This window comes from Struthio camelus, chromosome 3 (genome assembly GCF_040807025.1).
Source record: "Struthio camelus isolate bStrCam1 chromosome 3, bStrCam1.hap1, whole genome shotgun sequence".
Taxonomy (NCBI): Eukaryota; Metazoa; Chordata; class Aves; order Struthioniformes; family Struthionidae; genus Struthio; species Struthio camelus.
This window is the reverse complement of record NC_090944.1, coordinates 145842790-145862677: the sequence shown is the minus strand read 5'-3', so window position 1 is coordinate 145862677 and position 19888 is coordinate 145842790. Positions and strand designations below refer to the sequence as shown.

Sequence of the window (19888 nt, the reverse complement as noted above, 5' to 3'; positions counted from 1 at the left end):
ATAATGTTCTCTGAAGTCCCCCAGAGGGATCTTCACACAGGAAACCCTGAGCCAAATAAACCTCCATACAGACAGACAGACTGATAAGGAGCAGCAGCAAAGCGTCTAGGAGCCTACAAAGTAAGGAAATACACTAGGTGTACGGGGGAAAATAAGGAAAGGAGATAGCACAAGAAAATTGTAGTAAAGAGGATAACAGTTAAATAATCTTTTTTTTTACCATCCGACGTAGTGTTTCTGTTTCTGGTGTGAAAAGAGAATCTGACAAAGGAAGAGGAGACTGTTTGGCTGAAGAAACATTCACATGTCTAGCACAGACTGCGAGAAGTCTGGGAAAACATGCTAGAAAAGGAATTTTTCAGAATTCAGTTCCTTCTCTCGAGTGCTAATTAAGATGCTCATTTATCCTCTTAATAGGACAGGGGAGAAGGCAGGCTACAAGGGACCTTGACTGCAGCCTAGGAATGCGTGACCCCCAGCTGAAGCTTGCCACTGCACGTCCTCTGCCACATGCAGCTGGTCAGCACAGCAAAGATCAGGCCAGCCCTCCGCACCCAAGTTTTGCGGAAGGAAGAGACCGCGCTCCACACTGCAAGCAGGAAGAAGAGGAGGGAGCTCAAGATGCGAGCCAATGACACAAGTCTCACGCTTAGCACGAGGACTGCTCCCAACACACACACTGAATCTTGCAGGCATGGAGTAGATTTTCCAGTTGCCTCTGGCTTTGGTGCATCAGGGCTAAGATGAAGCTAAGCACTACCAAAAATCCCACTGCTGCATTTACTCCTTTTTGGTTTTATGAACACTTTCTTGATGTTCTAAGCTCATCAGGTGGTTTTGCCCCACGGGCTCTGTCTTCGTTGAGCAGAGGCTTGCTCTATTTAAAGTAGAGGAGAGAATGACCATGAGTTAAAAATGGCAAAACTACTCAATGAGGAGCATGGAAAGGCAGGTATACGTTTTACTCGGTAAAAATTTTCAAGCGTCAGTTGACAAATCAAATTGGTTCCTCAGTTCAAATCAAAACTGTGCTCTACAGCTTATTAAATAGCCATGTCAAGCTTCAGCTTTGCTAAGGACAGTCTCAAATCCTGATTTAAAAAACAGATTTTTTTCCCCCCATTAGACTGAAGTCTTTTCTGCACTTTCTCCTCATTCAAAACTGTTTGAAAAAAGACAACAAGTCAGTCAGTCCTTACATACCCAGCCTTTTCTCTATAACTACAGGAAAATGCTTATATTTCAATGTCAAACAGAATACCTCTAAATATAATAAATGCCTCAGGAAAACGTTTAATACAGAAATGACACCACAAAAATCAAGAAATCGTTTTAAAACGTTGCAAGCAGTGGAAGAAAGACCAAGATTTAGTTTTATTTTTGCAACAATTTGTTTTGAATGCATCATAAAAAGCACACGAGCAAACAAGGCTGGAAATCTATTATTTCATGTTGGGGAATATTTTCTTAGTTTTCTTAAAACTCCATTAAGTGTTATTTTTCTCAGACTTCTAAAGAATATAAGTCATTTCTTCCTTGCATTTCCTGCAGGAATCTCACATTTTCAGAGCACATCACGTTATGAGTTTCTGAACTTTGGCAAAAAAGTAGAGTTCCTGAACGATCAATTAAACCACTCTTTCTCCAAGTTCACCTTCTCCTGCCTCTCTCCCCCCCACCTCCCACAAAGTCAACTATCTGATTAAAAGATCTCTTCTTCTTTCATTCTTGACTTCTGTGACGGTAACTTCTCATTTGTTCTTCAGCTGGTCTGCCACAAATAGTCAGAACTTGAGCCTCTAAAAAGAGATTTTTTTTTCCTTCTCATTCAGTATCTACTTTTAGCTGTATGGAGTTCTAGCTGTCCCTTTGATACTGTAATTGCCCATAAAACACGTGTGCTGGACAAAGTGTCCTTGGTTGTTTAAATCCTCACCTAGTCACCCTGTCCTAATGGAATACTGCAGGTACGAGTCTACAATCTTGTATATAAAGTTTAAGAGTTACAAAAATTGCTATTGCTATTCAGATAAAGCAATCATAAAAAGAACTGTTTATAAAAACAGACTAGAATGAGGATATTTAGAAAGTTTCACATGCTCAGACAATAGATTAATTTGAACAGGCTTGAACTGAAACGCCAGGCAGGAGTATAACTGACCTTCACAGAAGTGAGATCAAAATCCAGACCAGCGCCCCGCAATTTCCTTGCCTGTACGTAAACCGCAAATTCATGAAGTAATAGACGTTCAAATCACACGGCTCAAGAGACATTCTCTTCCCGTTACGGAATATCATGCAACTATGGGTAGTATATACAGTAATAATTTCTAATAGCATTTAAACTGTCCAAAATCAATTAGGACTTGAAATAATGCATTCACATTGCTCCTGCACTGAGTAGTTTAATTCCTTTACCTCCAGGATCAGAATAAATCTAGTGACCACCTACAGGTACAGAGACATAACTGGGACCTAAGACGGATTCTGATGAAGCTGCACCACTATAATGATGCAAATTAGGACTTAAACTTTGAAACAATAAAGTATGGCTAATCCTTTTACAGAGGTGTAAGTAGCTATTCAGATTTTGATTTCAGACTGCCTGCTTTGTTGAGGACTTTCCACAGAAGGACTCCATGAAGCAGTGTCACAGCTGGGCTACAGGCTCTCAAGGAGTCCAACAGACATATGAAGATTTTTGTTGTCGAAGCTGACATATTTATACAGTCAATCTTTAAACATTGATTATATGCCCTCAGGAGGCTGTTCACACGTTAGTTTCGTAATTATGCTAAAATACATCCAAAGCTTTGCTTTCTATTAGATTGTTTGACAACTGTGAACAATTAAGTCTGAACTGTTGTGCATTTAGTCGAGGTTCTTCGACATTCAGTAAACAAGACGATACCAGGGAGATCACATATGCAGTTAAACAGTGCTTTTTCTTTTGCTGAAGTCTTACAAAACCTGTATTTTAGTGGCTAACTCATTTCCTATTGTTTTACTCCCTCTGGGTGGTCCTTCCAGGGTGCCACTTGAGGGGGATACAATAATAAAAAAAGAAGGGGAAGGAAGGGACACCAACATAAAGAAAAACAAAATGTATGACAATCTGCAGCAGGCTACGGATCAGAGGTCAGCAAACAAGAGGTCCTTCTCTTTTACAGGTTGCTTCCTGGAAACAGTCTGATTAAGCTGACAGCTTGAATTATGTGTTACATTTTGTAATGCACAATCCATCTGTGCTAAGTCCTCTTCAATGCAGCTGAAGCAGCACAGGCATAAGCTCTGCCTTTTTCCACCCCTTCAACACAGGCCTTAAAATAGTCATCATCTTTCTGTGCACTAATTCGCAGAGACCCTTTCCCCCTCCCCTTCTTAAGCCCTTAAATAAAGGGCTGGATACTCTAAAGAATGGTAAAAGGACATGGAGCCTTTCACCCCTAGTTTGCCAGTTCAAATCTGTAACAAGTAATTGAAGACCAGAAGTTATCAGCAAGCTGTTCACCTGAGGTGAATTGAAATCAGGTGTCGTTATAGCACCATTCCTAAGGAACAAGGCAAACCCCCCCCCCCCCAAAAAAAAAAAAACACCCAACAGTTAACCAATACACCTGCTGATGCCTTTCCGCAGAGTTTAGGAACTGAACAGATGCAGCAAAACCACAGCACCTCTAGCCAGGGCTCCCCTACATGTTCAGTTTATGGTACAAGTTTTAAGAGACATATGTACAACCACTATTCAACAGATCCACCCAGCAGTGCTCAGAAACATGCAAATCATTTGGTCAAAGTTATCATTTTTAGTTACTAAGATACCAAAATTACCCAGTTCCACTATTAACTGTAAGCAAGTTTCAAGCCTGATACTGAACAAGCCTTCACAGCAACATCACTTTTCTTTGGTTAATAGCCTAGTAGTATCATCACGTTAGTACCAATCATGTTGCTAGCTGGAAATATCAGTTTGAAACTAGGCTGAAGAGAGATAATCACTTAGATGTAAAAATATGACATAAGCTTATTGGGGGCGGGGGGCACTTGTTACAATTATGTCTCTGAAGGTAGGTAGGAAAGATAAATCTTTCTCCACAAACCAAACTTGTGGCTTCCTGACATGCAACAAGGATTTTGTTTTTGCTTTTTGTCGAGTGAGTTATGATCTCAAAATTGTCTGCACATGGGAGCTCCTTTCTACTCCGTCACTCTTCCTAATTTCAAATACTGGACCAAAAGTACACAAATGGACCAAAGAAGAAAGGCAACGAAGGGGACTTAGTACTGATGCCATAGCAATGCACTGCTTAAGAATGAACAGCTACATTGAAAGAGTCCACGCTGCAGATATTTCAATTTAAGAAAACAAATACTAATGGTTGTGCATAATTTCCTCACTTTCTCTGGCAAAGAAGTTTCTTAATAGCAAAACACATGGACTGTCTGGAAGGATTTCAATAGAAGAACTGTGATATTATACATTCAGATCAAAAAAAAGCATTTTTAAGGGTTGTGTAATTTATGTAACTGAGTGCATATATCACTTGAAAATTTCCCCTAACATTTTCAACTTATGAATTATTTTACAAAATCCAAACACATAGATTTGAATTTCAAGCACTTTTTGGGAAGATGCACTTAAAAAGCTTGGTTATAAATTTAACCACAGAAAGACCACTTACCACTTCACAAGATCTTTCATACCTGCAATTTTTGAAAGTTATCTGGATTTTAATTTTCAGGTAAAACAAATTAAATTTCATCTCTTTTCTGCAGACACACGTAACAGCAGAGAACACACTTTTATGGCCTTGAGAAACTAAGGTATTCAGCTTGACATAATATGAGAGCAAACATTCACATTCTGTTTTAGTCATATTCCAGAGATAATGCAAACAGCAAAGCCTTTCTTATAATTTAGCTGGGCTTCAAGAACATAGCACAATATTTTCATCAGTTTATGAACAACTGGACATCACTAACATCTATAGGGACAGAACAAAAGGTTAAGTTACCATCACTCAGCTATGACTTCTCTAGCAAAGGCAAGCACTCTATGCAACTTTCCTACAAAGCGTTATGATTAACAGGTGTTACACAAAAGAAAAACTCCGTAAAAGCTATTTAGATGCAAATTAGATGATGTTTCCATTAAGCAGTCTGATACATAGGTTTGCAAATGTGAAATTGCAAAGTTTCAGAAGTGTATTTTGATGGCCGTTAGTTTTTTCCTCCCTCAATTGTCATCCATTATAATGCAAGCTAATATTGAAATCAGTATCTAATAAGACCTGAACATGAATAAGAAGTACAGATGTGTTAAACAAAAAGGCTGCAAACAACCAAAACAGAAAAGACTGGCAAGAGAACTTTCATCATTCTCTCCCTAGATAAAAAACCTATTTTCTTTCATGCATGATCTCTCCCCAACTTACAGCCACCATTCCTTGTTTAGCTCATATGCCTGTTAACAACTCCTGTATATATCTTACGACTTCAGCTAGGAATATTTTGCGTATGAAGAGTTCCAAAATGAAGGAAAGAAAAAGCCCAACTGACAGTAGCACCAGCTGGAATACAAGCAGAGAGCAAAAGCAAAAGAGAGGGGGTGCAAATGCGCACATGAGAGAGAGCGCGCACACATATGCAAAAAAGGCTTTTCCTCAATAATATTGTTGTGATTGTGGACAGGAGAAAGGGTGGCCAACGGGGGAAAAGGTATGGAGGAAAGTAAGAGAAGAAAAAATAGAGGTAGGAAAACATAATGTGCCGCTGAGGGAGAACGGGCAGAAAAAGGACAGCAGCAACAAAATCACTGTAGGTTAAAATTAAAATTGGGATGGGGAGGAAAGTAAGGTAGTGGTGGGACAGCAAGGATAAAAGGGAACATGGACATGAAACACTGCAACAGGAACCAGTGGCAGCAAACAGACTTTCAGAAGAACTAGGAGATAGAGAAGCAGCGGGAGAAAAATGATGAAGAGATACTCCTACAACAAAAGCAGCAAGAAGCATAAGCGGAGACTCGATCAGTGACGTACTTGCAGGATAGCAATCCTGCAGTCTTAAGTCCACTGCACAAAGAAATTCTTCTTCCTAATTGAGCATTTTTATGTGGCACAAGACAATGGAAGCATTTAAACAACAGACACAGGAACAAGCGATACCAGTTTGAATTGATCTGTTTTATCAGAGCTAGGAAGTAAAACAACCTTCCTGTATGACTTGAGCCAAACACCTTACTCTTGGATAATCCTAATAATGGATATCGCCTCACTGGGATGTGGAACATGCTTCCCTACTTTATAAAGACACTGCAAGGACAAAAATCTAGCTATGATTAATATTACAATAGGATTCTGATACTGCAGTTGATGTTGTATAGAAAAAACAGCTTAATACAGTTCCAGATAACAAACCACACATCTCTGGGTTATGCTTTTCTCATTCTCTCTCTCAGCTATTCTAAACGAAATGTTTAGAAACTTTAACCAGCTGGAAATTTTAACCAAAGTATGCTGTTTAGTAAATTATAGGTACTGTTAAACACATATGTTAAAATAAAATTTGCTTATATATAAAGAATATATTTATTACATTTTAACAAACACATTTAACTTGTCCATGTCTGAATTGAATGAGTTATTTGAAGTCATTTAATCACTAACACATACATAGCAAGATACTAAAAACTTTCCCATTGATTTGGGCTATACGTTCCCGTACCTTCGCTGTGGTATTAGCTGCACCCACCAATTTTTCCACTAGCCAACAGGGCAAGATGCAGTCAATACAGGGGCAAGTTCCAAGTCTGACTTGCACTCTCTGGCCAACGTGTGCATGCTAACGACTAACAGGAGCTCAACTGGAAGAAATAACCCGAGTTCATTCTACAGCTTTTCCCCTTAGTGGGAGCACACATTTGTCTTTCCTCATCCTCAAAAGAGGGTAGGAATGTTATCTCTAGTTCTTTATTGAAATTAATGAACATATTATTTAAGAGGGAGGAGGGGGGCACAAAGAAAAGACCAGACAGATGAATAACATTATTGCACACGTCTTAGACTAAGCCAAAAACCAGGCCCACACTAAAGGATTTCTGTAAAGCCTAAGAAATTTGCCCATCTGTATGTGAGTTCTAGCATCATATATCAGCCTTCAGGGTATATATTAACAAATGAATAACAGCAGTAGGAAAAGGTGTAATGACATACCCTTCTGGTGCAGAGCTAACTGAGGGCTCTTCCTCTGCCGTACAAAGATTTGATGATTGCAAAGAAAAACGTTCTACAGAACGGGTGTCTCTTTCTTGTTCTGAGCTTACTGCTTTTAATGCCATCTTGCTATATATGTCTTCTAGACTCTGCTGTGGTTCAGTGGCATTTATCACGTCATCCTCTTCGGTCACAGAAACTGTGAGGTCACTGCTGCTATCTGAACTCGTTTGTTTAGAAGTACAGTTATTCACGTGATGTTCTGGTTCTAAAAAAAAAAAAAAAAAAAAAGTATTTCAAAACATTAACAGGCTCATGACAAGAAATGCATTGTACTGTACAGAATTAAACAAAGATCGATTTTGTATATTCACCTATTTCACTTATAATTTAATGAATGAACATTCATCTACTCTTCATTCACTTTAAGTTTTCTATGCAGCCCAAATCTCCTTCCAACAATACTCCAACACAGCAAGGATAGATGCCACAGGGCACAAGTCTACAAGAAGGGCATTCTGCCTCATCTTTTCATTGCTAGCGTGTTCCTCTACCACTTCACCAGCTTTCCCTCCCCACGTCCACGTGTTCTTCTACGCTTTTCTCACAAGGGGGAGTTCAACGAACCTATAGGTCTGATTTTATGCTCTTAGCTCTTCGGTCCGCAATTCAAGGGGCAGGAGAGAGGAGACCCTGTACTATTCAAAAAACAAGCATTAGCGTGAAGACCACCTCTTCACTACACTGTCTCTGAGAAAACAAGGAACCAGAAAAACTTGAAAAAGCATGCTGGGGGATGCGGGGAAAATGCATCTGAACGCGCTGTCATACAATTTCTTTAAACTTTACAGAAGCAATACACATCTGTAGTTCTTTAAACTCCATATGTTAATTACCTTCTCTAAAGACAGAGGACATAAGGTTGAATTACACTTCTAAAAGACCAAATAAATACTATTTCCTTATCTGTTTCCAGAATGCAAAAACAAAACAAAAACCAGCCAACCACACATTGCTGTAATATATTCGTATTGTCACAAAAATTCCCAGTTTTCCCCAAAATTCACTACAGGTTTAAAATAATCAGCATTCACACACGAGCTAATGCTACAGTACCCATCATTTCTGACTGTCTCCAGTCAGAGTTTTATTTGAAACTGAATTACTTAAGACTTATGATAAACAGTAGATGATGCCAGGATCTTACATTTTAGCCTCGACTCCAGACTCATGAATTTAATCCATGCAACAAATGTCATTCTTTTCCAGGACACGAAAAAGGGGAGGAATATAGTTTTGTACTCCAGTTTGGAGGGGGTGGGGAGAAGATGCTGTTTGCTTGCTGGGTTTTTCTGAGAGAAATAAGATTCCTTCCTTCCTATGTTTTGTGTTACCTTCTCCAAACAGTGGCAAAAAAACAATATGAAAGTCTGCTGAAAACCTCTACGCACTGCATAGCCAGTTGCAGCTTAAAGCATAGTGTATGCTCAATTGTGGTACATAAAGCAGAGCCAAACTTCTTAATCGTCTCCCCATAATTTGCAGCATGAAAGGTCAAACTTATGAAAGTTGGAACAAGACAATCCCATCCACAAATTCAAACCTGTATTACATTAGCCTTTTAACTTTGTAACATGGGTTTGGCAGCAGAATGATATAAAAAGTCCCCCAGGCAATCTGAGGTGATTACTGTGCTGTTTGACAAAAAGCTTATTTTAAGTTTGAGCCTAAATGCGTGGTTTCTCTAAAGGCAGAGACATTACATTTCAAGCATTAAATGAGTATTCCTTTTCCAAACATGATACTGACCACCTAAGACTTTCCTTTTGGGAGCAAAAGAACCAGCAGTCTGCTAAAGCTGCACTGCAAAGCCCAAAAGCCAAGCCAGGCTGGCCTGGTCTTGTTCCAGCTCAAATAAGGACAGTCTTTCATTACAAAGGAGATGTGGCAAATACATCAGATGAAAGAAAATGAGAGGCAAATAAAATCCCTGGAGAAAGAAAAAGGAATGGAAAAAGTCTCAAAAAAGGATGCCAGGAAAAAAAAAGTAGTACAGAAGATCATCTGATAGGGATGCCAGCTTCTGCCTATGAAGAAAACCACGATCATTACAGGACAGCCTACATCATTAGGGTCGCCACCAGTTTCCATTACAAAAAAGCTCAATTTTAGCAACCGTTACATGGCTTGGAAAACTAGTTTAACCTGAAAATTGCTATATTTACTGAAAGAGGCAGGGGATAATATTTCTGAAAGATGTTTAAAAAGGAATAAACTGTTACTTAGTGACAGGTCTTTGTCACCAGGACTTTAAAAACAAGTCTTAGCTTACTGTGAAAATTAGTAACCAAGCTACTAAAACAGGACAGAATATGTTTTGCCAAAATGGTAAGGAGGGGAAAAAAAAATTGGGGATCTAGCCTTCAAGAGGAAGTACCATATTTTGTCCTAGTAGTAGAACACCTTGGCTAGGAGTAACTGCATCTGACTTCTTAGCAAGGCAAGGAACAAATTGGAGAACAATAATCAAACCAGTAGTTAATTTGGCTAAGTATGTGAAAAAAATGATTCTTAATCTATTTTTCCAAATCTCATTTTTCAGAAATGGTTGAGCTATTTGGCCCAAGCTTTTGAAAGAGAAGGAAATTAATGCAAAATAGAAAACACAAACATTTTCCCAGAGAGGTAAGTGAAAATTAAGCCTCTTGAATTAGTTTGAGCCTCATTTTAAGACAACTGTGGGCACAGCAGTCAAATCACCTTCACTTTCTAACAGAGGAGCTTGAATTAGACTCCAATTCAGGTCTTCCATTAGGCTTGGCTAAACCTTACATCGGACAAAAAGAGAGCAACTGTAGATCTGAGCAGTTTGCCTTCAACAGATAAGCAAGCACATCAGACCTAGCAAGATACATTTGAAAGAAGAAACAGCCAGCTCAGTAAGAGCACCCCAGCAGGAGAGTGATCTCGGAGAGAATCCCTTTCCTATATACATTGAGATCTATCTTGAGCAGGCAGCCAGGCTATGAACTATTGCTTCAAGTAGCCTAGTAGGAGGCACTGTGAGAGACTGCAGAAGGCCTAGCGCTTCTGAACAAAGTGGAATAGATAGCCCAGCTACAGCTACTCACTTTAAATTATTTCTTTGCACGTCCCCTGTTCGCTTTCTCTTCTTCCTTCATTTTGTCTACTCATGGTAAAGAATAAAAAGAATACAAGATCCTGAGAAACGGAGCTGAAGAGACTCAACCACCATTTTGCCTGCCAAAGACGAGAAAAGTGCCCTCAGCAGAGCAGAAACACAGAACTGTATATCCTCTGAATACCCCAGGTGAGGAGCTAAATAAATCTGAGCAGATTTGTCCCCCAACAAGCCTTTGCGTATCTAGATGAATGACCTGGGAGGAAGCCAAGTCATAAAGCGAGGAGAAAGAAAACAGGAGCACCACTGTGCTGCAACCACAATACCACAGGAATAGGAAAATAAAAACCTGGCAGCCATGGGTTTGTGTCTTGTCTGTTCAGGAGGAGTATTACCATGCCTCCTCCTATTCCAATTCTTGTCCCTTACACAAGAAAGGTATCTAGTTTGAAGAAAGATCAACAGTTCTCTGGTGGTATCTACCAAATGTGATTCCCTCCAAAGATGCAGCAGCAGGCACATTGCAGTGGCTCGTGTTCACTGTCCCAGATGTTCCCCAGGACCTTGGACAGCAGAAGGGAAGGGTGAGGCCTTCCCACCAACACTACACCAGCTCACAGCTACACTGAGCAGCTGAAGTTGCCCATGTGATTCCCCATCTATTTTTATGAAAAATTTTGCTTTGTGGTACCAACACTGGCAAGCAAAGAGATTCCTATTTAGGCTAGATCACATCCAAGTACCAATTTCATCCCCAGGTACATGACGCATACTTCTACGGCTTGCACTTCAACTAGTTAAACCAGCACATTTTTCACCCTGTTGAGGGTGTACAGCTAACAGACTATAATCCAAAACATCTGCAACAGACTATAATCCAAAACAGGAAAAACTTCTTTACTGTGAGGGTGACTGAGCACTGGAACAGGTTGCCCACAGAGCTTGTGGAGGCTCCATCCCTGGAGAGATTCAAAAGCTATCTGGACAGTGACCTGGGCAGCCTGCTCCAGGTGACCCTGCTTGAGTAAGGGGGTTGGACTGGAAGGGACCTCTGGAGACCATCTAACTTCAACTGTTCTGGGATCCACCAGCATAACACAGGAAACAGATCCTTTACAGCCACACGCACAAATCATGCAAAGTCAGGGGGAAAAGGTTTTATGCAAGGATTTAAAGAAAAGGAATAAAGGAGCGTTTCTACGTCGTCCACTGCTAAGCGGCCTGATGTGAAACAGATAGAGAACTGCAGCATTGCCACAACCAGTAGTAACAGCTCCAAGCTTTGGAGTTGCACTGACCTCACCTCAGCATTCCCAGCTATTCACTGCAATGCAAACTCATGCAATTTACTTCATGTTATTGAAATGTCGAGCAAGATCAGTGCCCCAAAACCAAAAGAGCTTGCATGCTAAACAGTAACAACACAAAGGAAGAAAAAGGGAACAGAGGGACAGCGATTTGCTAATACTGCCAGGTAAGAACAGAATCTGTCTCTCTTGACTCAGTGCCCTGTCCACAGAAACACAACACCTCCTGCACAGCTCAACACATCTATAAAGTCTTTCTATATCACTCCTCCAAAAACCACTCTGGCAGACAGACACCCTTTTCTCAAGCATCACGACAGAGCAAATAACTCTGCAGATGGTACACACGCATTCTAAACCCGATGAATGATTAGAGACAACAAAGCCATTGCAGACACACACTCTGTCATACCTGGTAAACTTTCTTGTAGATGTTCTTTCTCAGAAATAATTAGTTCAGAAGTAGATACCAAGGAGACTGGCTGTTCAGATCTTTCTTCATTTGCTACAAAGTGCTCAGATGTCACTACTTCCTTTACTGGTCTGCTAGAACTGGTACTTTTGAAATCAGTGGTTCTGTTCTCTGGATTTAATCTTTCATGCAACGGAGAGCTGAGTTTAGCAGATTTTTTGCTCTCTGCTAAATTAATCCGGCCATTATTTGCATTGCTTTCTATTGCTAAGCAGTGAGTCCTTCCATTCTCAGATGACATGCTGGATGTGAGTGGCATTTTCTCACCCATCTGGAGATCTGTCTCCACATCTATTTTGTCAGGCTTATTTAAGCACTGCATATCACTATTAGTTTGTACTACATAGCTGTCTGTCATATTACTGCTCTGTGCTGCCTGTCTGCATGAATGTGGGTCAGAAATTGAAAAGCTCTTTATGGGCTGGAAAGATTTCTGCTGTGTACTGAAATCTTCAGTGCTTGAGATGGCTGACATTTGGCGGCCCATGAAGATTGTTGCTGGATGATACAATCCTCTTGACATGGCTGTCCCAGTGTTAATTCCTGCCTGTCTTGCAACCAGCGGCACCTGAAAAAAATACAGGTTGAAGATGGTTTTCAATAAATAAAGGTGTCGCAAATGGAATTTCTAGATTACATGTTGGTGTCTGAAGACAAATTGTTATATAATTCAAATATTTTCTTCAGTATTTTTTTGCTTCTTACAAAAGATCTTTTGTCCATTATCTTTCTTGTACAAACTCATGCTTTCAAGTAAATTTCTCACCTGCGTCTGATCCAGTGATAACACCAACAGTGAGACATAACAAACAAGACATCCTATTTCTCCTCTAAAAACAGGACACCACTACCACAGCAACAACCAATACCACAAGATACTTGACTTGCCCAGGGTATCGGCATATTCTCCGCTACTTAAAGGCACCCACAGCCATTGTCAGTACTAGCGTCCGCATGGAAGAGGCGGCCTTCTCCAATCAGCACTAGCAAGAGAAGTTCCTTGGCATGCAACACGGCAGAGACAGGTCTTCTTTGGAAGGTAACAAGATGATAAGGATCCTTCCAGAGGTTGAAACATTTATCTGTCATGACTTCTCTACATATCAAGCTTTGCTCCCAGCATGTCAACAAAGCAAGTAGGAATGAGGCAAAACCACTTTATTCATTGTCTTCCTTCTGTTCTTTTCTCTAGTGTCTGTTAAATCACACTACACAGCCAGAACAACTCCTGAGCTAAAAACCTATCAGTAGATGAAATTATATTTTTCAAAAGACTACTTTGGGCACCAAGTAGAAACGTTTTAAATGACACTTTCCTTCAAAAACTGTATTTATTGAACTTGCATTAAAAATAGTTCCAACAACATAACCAGTCAACCTCCAAAATCCAGGCTTTAATATTTGCTTTCTTCTGCTTGTACACTTAAGAACAATTGAGGAGAGGCGACTACTAATAAGAAAATCACTGTCAGTTAATGCAAAGCCAAAATTAGTTCTCATAACACCATTATTACACTAAGCGTGACTTACAGTAACTTTTTAGCTCCAGCATAACGGTTTAATTTCACCTGAACATCTCTTTTGCCGTTGATTGACCTCTTTCTACCATATGAAGTCAGCTGCCAAGTCTAACCTTAAAGAAACAAAGGCATCGCGTCTAGTCTCTGACCATTTTTTAAATCAAAAAGCTCAAACTCCTTATAACAAGGAGCAGAGCAAAAAAAGCCATTAAGTTACTTTAAGGAAAAGTCAAAGTTTGTTACTCAAATTAAGTTCACAGTTTATTCCATCATCATTACTCTTTGGTTCCTCCTTATTACTTTTTGGGTCTCAGATTTGCTGCTTTTACATGTATTTAGCAACTCTTGGGTTTAGTATTCCAGAACAAACGCAATTCAGTCAGGTACAACAAGCCGCTCTGCAGGGTTATAGCAGAAGATACACCTCTAACAAGCCCCTTTTTGACTGCAAAAAAGTTCTCTTCTTCACTTTCGCATTCTAGGAGTAAGTATACAACAGATAAGTTTGGTCTACGTACAGTTTTTAACTACCAAGAAAGCCAGTAAAAACACAGATAGATGTACACGATCGACCTAAAACAGTGAACAAAGTTACTGATTACTGGATTTCATGTCATTCCACCTGGGAGTGAAATCTCTGCACAAGATATCCTTAGGCATATAAAATCCTCTTTTTGGTTGTGGAATGGGAAGAACATGTGGGAGATCCCCACTTGCTCCTCCACTAACAAATAATAATAATTCAAAAGATATTGTGAACTACTTTAACGAGAACAAAGACAAGAAAAAAATCCCTTCCATCAGAACTTATATAAAGGGTCTAGTCTCCCTGGCAGTAGACTAACATCGTGCCAGATCAACCACCTGAAAACAGGCCCCCGCCAAAATTTCTGTTACAGATGGCTGAAGAGCATTAATTTCCAATGAACGTTTCCTGGAAAGACGGCAACAAGAAGTCCAGCTGTGCGGGATATGAACCCTGGGTAGGTATTAATATGCAGTATTACAGTAAGGAGGTAGATGAACAACATTTAGTTTTTCTGATTATCTAGAGAACAGATGACTCCCACATTCACTCTGTAGTCTTTGCTGACACCTTGATTCATATTCTCTGCATGTCCACAGGCTTTGAAATCATGAGGTTTCATCCTTACCAAAAAAGGTGAACAGAATGTATGACAGCTGAAAGTGAAGCTGAGCTAAAAATTTGTCTCTTACAGACAAATTTGTAAGGCTTTATTCTTACCTGATGACACCCTCTTTTCTCAGAGAAAGGGGCTTTACCACTCACAAGCGTTCTCGAGAGGTACCCTATTCCCAATGTCCCTAATAGACATGGCACAAGTCCAAAATCAAAGGATTTTAAGAAAATGCTTTGAAGAACCAGACTTTATTGCACAAAGGTTTCAGAATCCCAAAGTATACAGGTATTTCAGTCAAGAAAGATCTCTTCAATATGGGACCTCTGTTCTAACTTATAGAATACAGCTATCATCACACTGGGCTTCAAAAGCTTGACGCTCAAGTCCTTTCCAAGGAGAACCATGATCTTCTAGAAGCAGTAGACATTCACAACAGCATTTTACAAGCATAGGGATGGTGAGTATCTCTATAAAAATGGTTCTAACCTTTATTTTGCACCTTTGTCTCCAGTACAAGAGATTGTTCACTGTTCAGAGATTTTATGCACTTACTTGTCAATGTTGATGGGAACAGACACCTGTACAGAGGCTCAGGATCAATTAACTCAGCACTAAGCTGACAATCAGAGCAGAACTCCGCATGCACACTCTGAAGTTTGGCATTGTAGAGAAACATCTGCCTTACTGCAGAGTCAGTTAGTACTGGAATAATTTGAACACATATGAAGTCCTCTTCCCTGATATTTTATAGCCAATTCATATGAGGCAAAAAACGCCAAAGATTTAAATTCTCAAAGCACCTGCTCACTGGATCCCTTAGGGGCTTGCTAGTGAGGAGTCTTGAGGGCTCAATCCAGCAGCTTTTTGAACTAGCCTGTGGCACGCAGAATCAAAGCTCCAGCATAGCTGGACATTTACAGTAAGAAGCTTGGTGTCCCAACCACAGGACATTCTTGTGACAGCACTTACCAAACACTGAGCACCACAGAGCACCTCTAGGAGACCAAATCTTTGCAAAGAACTACAAAGGAGCATTGGAGCTCCAGTGAGACTCCAGAGCCTTGGAGTCACTGTCACTGCAGCAATAAGCAAATGAAGTTCTATATATAGCCTCTAACCGGCACTCCTCTGGAACTCCAGAGTACTCTTTAAAACGCTCATTATGCTAGTGCTTTTTCCACTGGGAGCACTGCCTGGCACATTTATCAGGTGAAAAAGTGCCAGGGCCCGCAAGAGTAGTTTATAAAAAAGCTTCAGTGGTCAGAGAGACAGTTAGCAAGCTGAATGTGGCTAGTTTCTATGTGATAGCGTTGATGTAGAGGAGAAGAAAAAAATCATTAATATAATAACTCCTGAAAGTTTGAAGAAGTACGTGGGCCAGATCTATGTCTGTAAGTTTATACTTCGCTCTCCATGAAGAGACAGATATAGAAAGGCTCTTTCAGAGTACCTCCTCCATCCTGACACTTCAGACTAAGTACGAACAACTTACTTCTCTGACTTCCAGATATTACATGGTAATTGATACCAAGCATCTAACTAGAGTCTGACAGCAATAAAATGTAACAGAGGCTGCTGGGCAATGCAAACAATGAGCTCATTCTGTAAGTGCTATCAAAAAGGAATTTTCAACATCGTTTCTAGACCACCCAGATATTATGGCTAGAATATTTTCAGCAGTACAAGGAAGCATACTTCAGATTGACTTACAACTATCCTTAGAGAAATACATTTTCTAACGGAGTACTCGGGCTTGATAATGAATCCTACAATGACGACTTTAAAGGAACAAATGCTTCTCTCCAACCTTCCACTCCACAATCTTTCAAGCCACTGTTTAAAAGGAAAAACTAAATTATAGTATGGAAGACAATCAATTTATACTTCATTCTCAAAGACTGAAAATTGAAGACCATCTAAACAAAGAATTGGGTCTTATATTTTAATTTGCCCACAGCCCTCAAACTTCTCCCCTTCTGAATACTTATTAGCTTGCTACTGGGTTTCAGAAGGCATGGACGCATATGATTTTTAAACATTTCTGGGCTTTTGCAAGCTGAATATTTCTTTGGAACACATTCCATTCATTGCCTTTTCATAACAGTGAGCTCCACTGCCCATCTACTCCTATCCCTCTAAACCCACTGCTGACAGTTAGAGACACCAATATCACCAGTAAGTTCCTTGCAAAGGGACTTTCTCTGTTGGCATCCTTGGTGAATAGCCCGCTTTGCTAGGAACAACGTTTGATGCAAACTACAAGAGATTCCATCATGGTTTCCAAATTATTTTACTTTAGCTAGCATAAAGAACACAAGCAAAGGAAAGAGAAAACTATGTTTACATTTTTCCTCTCCTTCAGTTTCCTCAAAGCTTGTAGAAAGGATCAAAGTCCTTTAACAGCTTCCTTCCACACTCCACCAAAGATGGAGGATTCCTCTCTTTCCAGAAGAGGAGATCTCTATAGTCAATGACCACCCACTCTTAAATGACAGAAGTTCTCTCTTAAAACCTTCAGTAACTGCTGTCAGGGGACACTTAGTAGAAAACCAAATTCCTTTCATTCTTCCTCATTCCCATCTGATATTTGTTATTTCAGTCTGAACTGCAGGAAAAACAAACCAACCAGAGTAAGTGGTTTACCCTAGGTGACGGACAATTCTTTGTCTAATGGCCTTTTGAGCAGACATGGACTTGTCAAAACGTAACTAAGCTCTGCTCTAGAGCTTCTGTCCAACCTGAAGGTAAGACGCACTGGGGAAGCCTGCCCACTTAGAAATTCGCAGCTTGACTTAGATACAGGAACTCTCTTATCATCCTGGTATCAGACTTCACAACAAATAAATCCTCTGATGTCTAGTGAAGAGCTTTATCTCATTTATTTTATTAATAGCAAAATTATTAAAAAACAAAACAAAAAAACCCCAGAAAACACAGCATGAAGAGATCAGCATAGATTTCCAAAGAATAACACCTTCCAGATACCGTGGGAGAAGTCTGAGTATGTTTAATACAACCGTTAAGTTGTCGATAACTTAACACAACTCAGGCAATTGCATATCGATCTAATGGATATACAGAGAAACGAGGTAAACTTCTTCATTAAAAGGGAGACAAATCACCAAATATAAGGTCTGGAATGCTTTTCCTCATCTCCAAAGGCATACAAACTAGATTATATATTCTGAATTATCTGTATCTAAATGAATCTACTACCCACTGTTTATCCTCTTTCCCTTTATGCTTTAAGGGTTCTCAAACACCATTTTAAGAGACTGTACCAGGTTGACTGTATATATTACAGTATGAAACTCCTATGCAGCTGCTTCCACAGCGGACGTTTACCTTCTTCCCCCAACAGCAAAATTCATTTGCTTAAAATTACAAAATTGAGACAAATCTATACACTAATTTAATTGTAACAAAATCTTTCACAATCCTTCTCAAAAATAAGGTTTTGAAAAACACTGACCTGACCTGTGTCTTAAAATAAGCCAGGAAAAAGTCTTACGGAAACTAGAGATGAATGTAGGATCAAGCATCACTGACAACATTATCACATGATCACTGGCATCCTAACTAGCCTAGAAGCAACCATCATAACAGTACTGTTAAATTAAAATAGTTACAAGCTATGATAATTTGTACCCTGGATACACTATTTCATTTCTTTTTCTCTTCTAAAGAGTAGCAACTGGACTTTGTACAAGGAATGAAGAAACAACTGGTAAAAGGGAAATCCCAACACAGATTTAGTGCCACTCTACGATGCCACAGCGTAGCTCCCTTGCTGTTACTGCTCCAAGCCACCCACTGAAGATTGTTGACTCTCATGTAGATCTCCTGTGTAAGATTTCTACAGCTCCACGGATTGACCAGTCAAGTAGGATCACACTGATGGGCAACCAGGCTCAGTCCATGGGTCCTTCTTTCTGCTTATATATATATATATATATTCTGTTCTGCTAATAGCCTATGCTCACTACTGCTTGTTCACTATCACATTAAAGAACAAAATCTTCTATTTTTAACTTAAGCAGCTTTCAAGTGAGATGAAGTTGGCTGGGAAATTCACAAGATGAAACTAAAAGAACTTCAGTTACAAAACAAGATCCAAGATACAGGATATAAACACTGATAGGCTATTCACCAGGATAGCAGTTTAAATTCTCCAGTTACTTTTTCAGAATGGACTTATTTCAGTCAAAATGATATCACGTATCCCAAGCAGAATTTGTTTTTAAGCTGCATTAACATACCCAGCTTATACTCCCTAGCATAAGGCAAGAGGATACACAATTTAGTATAGTACCTTTGTCTTTAAGGAAGATAACGAGGAGGAAGGGGACAGAAGAGGAAACACTTCCCAATCAAATAGTAATTATAATTTAATATAAAGTGACACATTTAGTTGCATAACAAGTTCTTGTATTGTCCAAAATGTTTTAACCTTTTTTTAAATCTAAGTCACACTGTGAGCCTTTAATGTCAAGCATTTATGTAGAAACCAACTTTTCTGTAGGCTAAAAACTGTATCTCCCGCACAAACTGCTTTTAATTAAAGAATCCAGTACTCAAAACTAAATTCACCTTTTCGCATAGGTGAATTATGTTTTAAATTCACACAAATTGCTGAAGGCCTGGTTATACAGGTCAAGGTTGCTAAGGTTCATTGCTTTGTATATTACAGTTTAAAGAATGCTCTAAATTCATGGTTTTTAACTTTTTAATCTATGGGGGAAAAAACTTCCTATAAACTCAGATTAACTACTGCTAATGCACTGAAGAAAGAAAAACGAAAACCTTCCTCCTACTATAAAAACAAAATAGTGTGGCCTCTGTTTCTTTTCTGATAAGAGTCTTAAATACCAAACATTTAACTGCATAATAACATTTACTGGCAGCCAGGCAGCCTGCTTAGCAGATATATAAAGCAGGTAAAAGGAGAAAAAGTTAATTTCTTGGCTGAATGATTTCCATCGGTAGCTATAGGGCAAACTAGAAAGTCTTTTAGTAAAGTAGCAGTTGATTCTTCTATCAATCTGCAGCACACATACTCTTCCAAGGAATGCATTAAATATGAAAATCATA

At 39.5% G+C, this 19888-nt stretch overlaps 1 protein-coding gene across 8 annotated transcripts in view; it reads right to left on the bottom strand.

Annotated features, from left to right (window-relative positions):
- The window catches only part of KIZ (kizuna centrosomal protein), a 72078-nt gene that overhangs the window by 37027 nt on the left and 15163 nt on the right, over window positions 1-19888 (bottom strand). For all 8 annotated transcript variants that reach the window (XR_011140607.1, XM_068940785.1, XM_068940783.1 and 5 more), the window contains exons 5-6: window positions 12076-12703; window positions 7215-7482 (exon numbers count right to left, since the gene is read on the bottom strand). Coding sequence is in view for 7 of the 8 variants with exons in the window: in XM_068940785.1 (XP_068796886.1) it covers window positions 7215-7482; window positions 12076-12703 (896 nt within the window). In the remaining variant the exon portion in view is untranslated. The remainder of the gene's footprint in view (window positions 1-7214; window positions 7483-12075; window positions 12704-19888) is intronic.